This window comes from Abramis brama, assembly GCF_963993115.1.
Source record: "Abramis brama genome assembly, chromosome: 24".
In the NCBI taxonomy this organism is placed as follows: Eukaryota; Metazoa; Chordata; class Actinopteri; order Cypriniformes; family Leuciscidae; genus Abramis; species Abramis brama.
In genome coordinates this window covers 30,529,036-30,536,535 of record NC_139986.1, presented here as the reverse complement: position 1 = coordinate 30,536,535, position 7,500 = coordinate 30,529,036, and the positions used below count along the sequence as shown (strand labels likewise).

The 7,500-nt window shown below is 44.4% G+C and overlaps 1 protein-coding gene across 3 annotated transcripts in view; it reads right to left on the bottom strand.

The window, feature by feature from the left end:
• The window catches only part of ahrra (aryl-hydrocarbon receptor repressor a), a 28,220-nt gene extending 26,213 nt beyond the window's left edge, over nt 1-2,007 (bottom strand). For all 3 annotated transcript variants that reach the window (XM_084103561.1, XM_084103560.1, XM_084103562.1), the window contains exons 1-2: nt 1,869-2,007; nt 1,583-1,658 (exon numbers count right to left, since the gene is read on the bottom strand). In XM_084103561.1, the coding sequence (XP_083959687.1) occupies nt 1,583-1,644 (62 nt within the window). In that variant the 5' untranslated portion in view covers nt 1,645-1,658; nt 1,869-2,007. The remainder of the gene's footprint in view (nt 1-1,582; nt 1,659-1,868) is intronic.
• Between the last annotated feature and the right edge of the window lie 5,493 nt (nt 2,008-7,500).

Here is a 7,500-nt window from a genome sequence, read left to right as displayed (position 1 = left end):
TGACAATTGAATTATTGATATCAGTAATTCACATTTTTACTAGTAACAATGTAATTATTGATATCAAAAATTATATTTCTACTAGTAAGAAATCAATTCTTGATATCAACAATTGGTTTTGAATGGCAGCCTATGGTGAAATTTCACTAGTGAAAATATATTTTTTTATATCAAAAAATTTAATTGTTGATATCAAAAATTTAATTCTTGATATCAACAATTCATATCCTGGAAATGAATAAAAGTTCAAACGGCTTGCCATAGACCCTGAGCACAGGTCACTTCACCTGACAGCAAAAACATCTAGAATAAATCCAGTACTAAACTAACAAACACGGCAGAAGGTGTTTTCAAATAAACCCTAACCCAACTAAATCAACAGTTAGGGTTAATAACCTAACCTTAACCCTAACCTAACCCTAACCCAACTAAATCAACAGTTAGGATTAATAACCTAACCTTAACCCTAACCTAACCCTAACCCAACTAAATCAACAGTTAGGGTTAATAACCTAACCTTAACCCTAACCTAACCCTAACCCAACTAAATCAACAGTTAGGATTAATAACCTAACCTTAACCCTAACCTAACCCTAACCCAACTAAATCAACAGTTTCACAAAGTTCAGCTTTAATCGGTTTAGAGCGACTGATTTCTGAAGTGGTTAAAAGCACAGCTACAAATATATAAATATATATAATAATAATATATTAATCAACATAAATACTGGCAAAGCTTCCTCTCAGGACAGTTATGAATCTACAGTTACAGGCAGTTTAAAACCGTATGAGGGTTTATTAATGTTAATTTGCTTTAATCTGAACTCAATATGATTTGATCTGTTTGTCAGTCATTTCTAACTCTGGACAGTTTGACTCACTTTCTCTTATGATGTTCTCAGTGTCACATACGCGTTTACACTTTCATTACTTTGTTGTTTACCATATAATAATAATAATAATAACCGTTAATATTATTAAGTCAAGTCACATTTATTTATATAGGGCTTTTTACAATATAGATTGTTTCAAAGCATAACAGGAAAGAACAGGAGATAACAGGAAAATAATGCAACAAAGTTTGTTTCTAGAAGAAAATAGCGTCACAGTCCAGCTTAAGGAAGTTCAGTGATGCTTCATTTTTGTTTTTAATAAAAATAAAAATAAAAGTTATTAATTTAGTTCATTTATATATATATAAATAACGACTTCATATGAGCATATATATATATATATATATATATATATATATAGCCGCTCTGGAGTAAATAGAGTTTAGAGAATTATACAGTTCTTGTATAATAGTGTCAATGCAGGCAGATCAATATTATTGTTGAATATTAAATTAAATGTTAAATTTAATGTACCCTACATTAAGTGAAATGTTTCAAGATCCTTTCAAATCAATCATGTTCAGTGGGGAGTTTATTTCTGTTAAACACTTCAGATGTTACTGATGATTTATGGTCATATATATATATATATATATATATATATATATATATATATATATATATATATATATATATATGTGATATGTGTGTGTGTGCTACTGTATGTACAGTAGAGTGTGAGTCTTAACTGTTTCTGGACGGGTTTCCTCCTCTTTCTCCCTGCATACAGACAGTCTCCAGGAGGAATCATCTTCAACTGATGCTCTGAAACATACAACAGCTTCATTCAGTAATAATAATCATAATAAACAGTTGGGTTCGTGCATGCAGTCATATCATATCTCAGTTCAATCTCAATCATTCATCACTCACACTCAGCAATCACATGAATGTATATGGCTGATTCAAAGATTCATTCTTATACATTCAAAGCGAGAGCTGATATCTAATAATCAATAAATCAAAATAAAGTACCTGCTGTGAAGATCGAGCGCAGAATGAGCTGGAGAAGAGACTCGAGTGTGTGTGACGTGTGTGACTGTATGTGTGTGTGTGTGTGTTTGCTGTTATATACTGTGTTTCAGGTGGCGGATTCCACAGAATGACACGCCGGACTCTTCGCACGCGATTCTGAGCCACACACACACACACACACACACACTGAGGGGAGGGATTTCTCTCTCTCTGTCTCTGTCTCTTCAGAAGCTCATATGAAGTCGTTATGGACAGATGGATTTTAACGGAATGAAAGATGAAACATTGAAACATCGGATTTCCAGAAAAGCATCAGCCTGAAGTATAACACATCATCTGCTCATTTATGTTTCTCTCGATTTAAAGCGGAAATTATTCGACAGTTCAATGAAGGAAACAAACAAACTCTGATCGACTGGAATTGAGCAGAAACGATCATCGGCGGTTTTACGCACAATAACGATAATAAAGGATTATATGTGGTAAAATCACAAACTTTCTGAAGTTTTTCTTGAATACTAAAGCACTTGTGATGAATTTTATCATTATCTTTTGTTTGGCTGCATGACGAATATACTGAGACTCGGGCGATCTCACGCTGTTTCTGAGCTGACTGACTGACAAACATCGCGTTTACAACCGCACAACTTTAGTATGGAAGCCGAATGGCAGAATGACGTGTGTCAAGTCAAGTCAGCTTTATTTATAGCGCTTTTTACAATACTGATTGTTTTAAAGCAGCTTTACAGTGATAACAGGAAAATAATGCAACAAAGTTTGTTTCGGCTGTACAGCAGATCTAGAAGAAAATAGTGTCATAGTCCAAGTAAGTTCAGTGATGGTTCATTTTTGTTGTAAATAAGTTATGAATTTAGTTCATATATATATATAGCCGCTCTGGAGAAAACAGTGATGTCATCGTCCAGCTCAGTTCAGTTCTAATATAATGGTGTCAGTGCAGGCAGAGCAATAATATTGATGAATATTTAAGTGTCCCACAACAGGCGTTTCGTTAAAGGCTAAATGTTTTTTTTATTTTATTTTTTTAAATTGGGGATACAAATATGCTTCTCGGTTCATGCATGTACTTATTTTTTTGCAATTAAAACTAATTAAATTAGTGTGTGACATATGTGTGTGTGTGTGTGTGTGTGTGTGTGTGTGTGTGTGTGTGTGTGTGTGTGTGTGAAAGAGAGAGAGAGAGAGAGATATTTGAGCGTTGTGATGCAATGCAGGATAAATCCCATCCGTCTCTACAGGATCATCCCATTTAATCTCCCACAATCCCTCACTGTAGTGACACACAATCAGGTCTCTGCACGCAACCGTTCACACAACATACTGTACATCTGATGACATAAACTGCCCACAGATACACACAACCCGACCCGGCCCGACCTGACCCTACACTGACCCCTGACCCCTGACCGGAGACACAGTGGAAGCACACAGAAGACTGTAGGGAATAAAGCTGCATGCTGGTTTTATTTGATGAACCTCATTTGATGACACAATGTGATTAATATATGATCACAATAATCTTCAGGGGGTTTCACATGTTTAATATTATAAACATGATCTCAAATCTGAATCTTCCACTGATGAGATCAATAAATAACTTTGAGTTAAGCATTTAACGACTGTTCCCATTTACTCGGTTCACTTCCTCTCGGCTCAGCTCAGGGAACGGGTCCATCACATCACTTCCTCTCGGCTCAGCTCAGGGAACGGGTCCATCACATCACTTCCTCTCCAGCTCAGCTCAGGGAACGGGTCCATCACATCACTTCCTCTCCGGCTCAGCTCAGGGAACAGGTCCATCACATCACTTCCTCTCGGCTCAGCTCAGGGAACGGGTCCATCACATCACTTCCTCTCGGCTCAGCTCAGGGAACAGGTCCATCACATCACTTCCTCTCCGGCTCAGCTCAGGGAACGGGTCCATCACATCACTTCCTCTCGGCTCAGCTCAGGGAACGGGTCCATCACATCACTTCCTCTCCGGCTCAGCTCAGGGAACGGGTCCATCACATCACTTCCTCTCCGGCTCAGCTCAGGGAACGGGTCCATCACATCACTTCCTCTCGGCTCAGCTCAGGGAACAGGTCCATCACATCACTTCCTCTCCGGCTCAGCTCAGGGAACGGGTCCATCACATCACTTCCTCTCCGGCTCAGCTCAGGGAACGGGTCCATCACATCACTTCCTCTCGGCTCAGCTCAGGGAACGGGTCCATCACATCACTTCCTCTCGGCTCAGCTCAGGGAACGGGTCCATCACATCACTTCCTCTCCGGCTCAGCTCAGGGAACGGGTCCATCACATCACTTCCTCTCGGCTCAGCTCAGGGAACGGGTCCATCACATCACTTCCTCTCCGGCTCAGCTCAGGGAACGGGTCCATCACATCACTTCCTCTCCGGCTCAGCTCAGGGAACGGGTCCATCACATCACTTCCTCTCGGCTCAGCTCAGGGAACAGGTCCATCACATCACTTCCTCTCCGGCTCAGCTCAGGGAACGGGTCCATCACATCACTTCCTCTCGGCTCAGCTCAGGGAACGGGTCCATCACATCACTTCCTCTCCGGCTCAGCTCAGGGAACGGGTCCATCACATCACTTCCTCTCCGGCTCAGCTCAGGGAACGGGTCCATCACATCACTTCCTCTCGGCTCAGCTCAGGGAACAGGTCCATCACATCACTTCCTCTCGGCTCAGCTCAGGGAACAGGTCCATCACATCACTTCCTCTCCGGCTCAGCTCAGGGAACGGGTCCATCACATCACTTCCTCTCGGCTCAGCTCAGGGAACGGGTCCATCACATGACTTCCTCTCCGGCTCAGCTCAGGGAACGGGTCCATCACATCACTTCCTCTCCGGCTCAGCTCAGGGAACGGGTCCATCACATCACTTCCTCAGCTCAGGGAACGGGTCCATCACATCACTTCCTCTCCGGCTCAGCTCAGGGAACGGGTCCATCACATCACTTCCTCTCGGCTCAGCTCAGGGAACGGGTCCATCACATGACTTCCTCTCCGGCTCAGCTCAGGGAACGGGTCCATCACATCACTTCCTCTCCGGCTCAGCTCAGGGAACGGGTCCATCACATCACTTCCTCAGCTCAGGGAACGGGTCCATCACATCACTTCCTCTCCGGCTCAGCTCAGGGAACGGGTCCATCACATCACTTCCTCTCCGGCTCAGCTCAGGGAACAAAACATCAAATAAAACTCAGGCCTGTTCCTCTCTCGCTCTTCACTGTCGTCGCTCCTCCTTTATGCTTCCGCTCCTCCGTGAGAGATACGAGACCGGTGCGTCTCGCAGGTGTCGCTCATCAGAGTAATCATGCCACCGACCTCGTGCCGCTCTCTTACGGCCCTCGGCCTCGTCCTGCTCGCCACATACCCCCATCGCCCCTCGCAGGCCGGGGGTTACCCACGAGACTGCGCTCTACTCCCCCCCCCCCCATCCTCCGGGGAGACCGGACACGGCGGCTGCGGTAACTGGGGGTATGGACAGACGAGGCGAGAGAAAAGGAGACGGAAGCATGAGGAGCGACAGAGACGAGAGAGGGGAGAAAAAAAATGGGCGATCTTCTCCGCGGTGCCTGGCGGTGGCGCTGGATAGCCCTCGGTGGACGGCATGACACTCCTCCGCCGCCTGGTGGACGGCGACGGCTCCTCAGTGTTCGGGCAGTCGGCAAGAGTCCCCCGTTCCCTGCTCCTCCCCGTCATGGCGGATGGCAGCAGGCTCCGGCCCACGGCGAACGCCGGCGACTCCTCCGCTCCCTCACGGACAGCAGCCGCCCCTCCAGCACCCAGACGGCCAGCAGCGCGCTCGACCGTCCCCCCGGCAACTCACTCCAGCGCACCGCCTCGAGCGTCCATGGCGACGGAAACTGCCCGCCATGCTCGATGGCACCGCAGATTCCCCACAGCGGCAAGGGCTCTTTGACAGTGCGTTCCTTCTTCTTCCCGGGTTTCGGCACCAGTGTAACGAAGTTCAGATGTTATGGGAAGAAGGAGGCGGGAACCGGCGAACATTCAAATATTTTAATAAATAAATAAACCAATACAAAAATGAAAGTATAAGCCAGCAGCCCCTCGCAGACGACTGCTGGCCACACAAAACAGGAACAAAACATCAAATAAAACTCAGGCCTGTTCCTCTCTCGCTCTTCACTGTCGTCGCTCCTCCTTTATGCTTCCGCTCCTCCGTGAGAGATACGAGACCGGTGCGTCTCGCAGGTGTCGCTCATCAGAGTAATCATGCCACCGACCTCATGCCGCTCTCTTACGGCCCTCGGCCTCGTCCTGCTCGCCACAAGGTCCATCACACAGCCAGTGTGGCGTGGACAATCCCTAAACACACCAGCACTGCTCGTGAGTTAGTCTTTCTTAGATAATAAATACCCACATGTCATTGGACAGGGGTAAGAACCCTTGCTGTGCTTGGACATTTCTGTGTGAGAAAAGTTTATTATCCCTTCGTTAGCCCTAAACTTGTGTTAAAACTTTCTTTTAAAGAATCGTAGTGGTTCCTTCTTCTGAAACTGTGGATGATGGAGTTCCAGCAGCTCGGTGAAGAGATGAAGAATAAAGGGAATGAGGCTTGCGACTGCAATTATATGCAGTTTGTTTATATGTATATATATATATATATATATATATATATATACACACGCCCACGTCGTCATACGTCATTGGCCCTTCTGGCGTGAATAAAGGTCTTCAGCGAATACCGTAAGAGCACAATATCCCATAGTCATGTGTTGTGCCGAGGGAAGCGACTGAATAGGAACTCAATTATTCAATGAAGCCCATCATAACAAACGATCAGTTGTGATCATTTCTCTAGACTCGTGAAGACTATGTTTATGGTCAGATTCTTGTTATTTTGATGCATTTGGCAGAAATGACTCAGTTTAATCTGATGATTTAAGAGTCTGTGAGCACAAACACACACAGAAAGAAGCAGGGACATGAATAATCGCATGTTTGCAAACATCACGCAGGTTCAGTGGGCTGGAAGTAAATCCGCTGTTATTGAGGTCAGCGAGTCGCTGGCAGATTGTGTGGAATAAACCGAGTCACTGATTCAGGAGCTTCAACTCACTGCACATCAGATTCGGCTCAGGCTTGTGCTGGTCTGAGCTGTTACTGGCCTTCACAAACCTCACTGTTATCAAAACAATGACCAAACATTTATTTCACACACATGGTCTGGAATTGAGTTTCATTAGTTTCTGAAGAGCAGAATAATATTGGGACAGTAAAGACACAATTTCTCTGTTTGCTGTGGAATTATGACATTGTAAAATATGATTAAAAGATGAATATAGGGCAAAACAAATGTATTTTAACACATAGTTTTAGAGTTTCATCCTCCTATTTAATTAATGCAAGTATAAATGTATTGGGACAATTAAAGCAAATGCAAAAGTGTAAAAGCCAGTATTTAGTTGCAATGCAATGAAAGCAGTGAGTCCGTGACCCACAGACACCAGACTCTAGCTCTCATCCTTTGCCTTTTGATGCAGCTATTTTTACCTGTTTTGGGAGTTCGGGATGCTCCACTCTCACACAATCGTTCAGGAACGGTTTGAGGAAGATGATGAAGATGATGAAGAGTTTA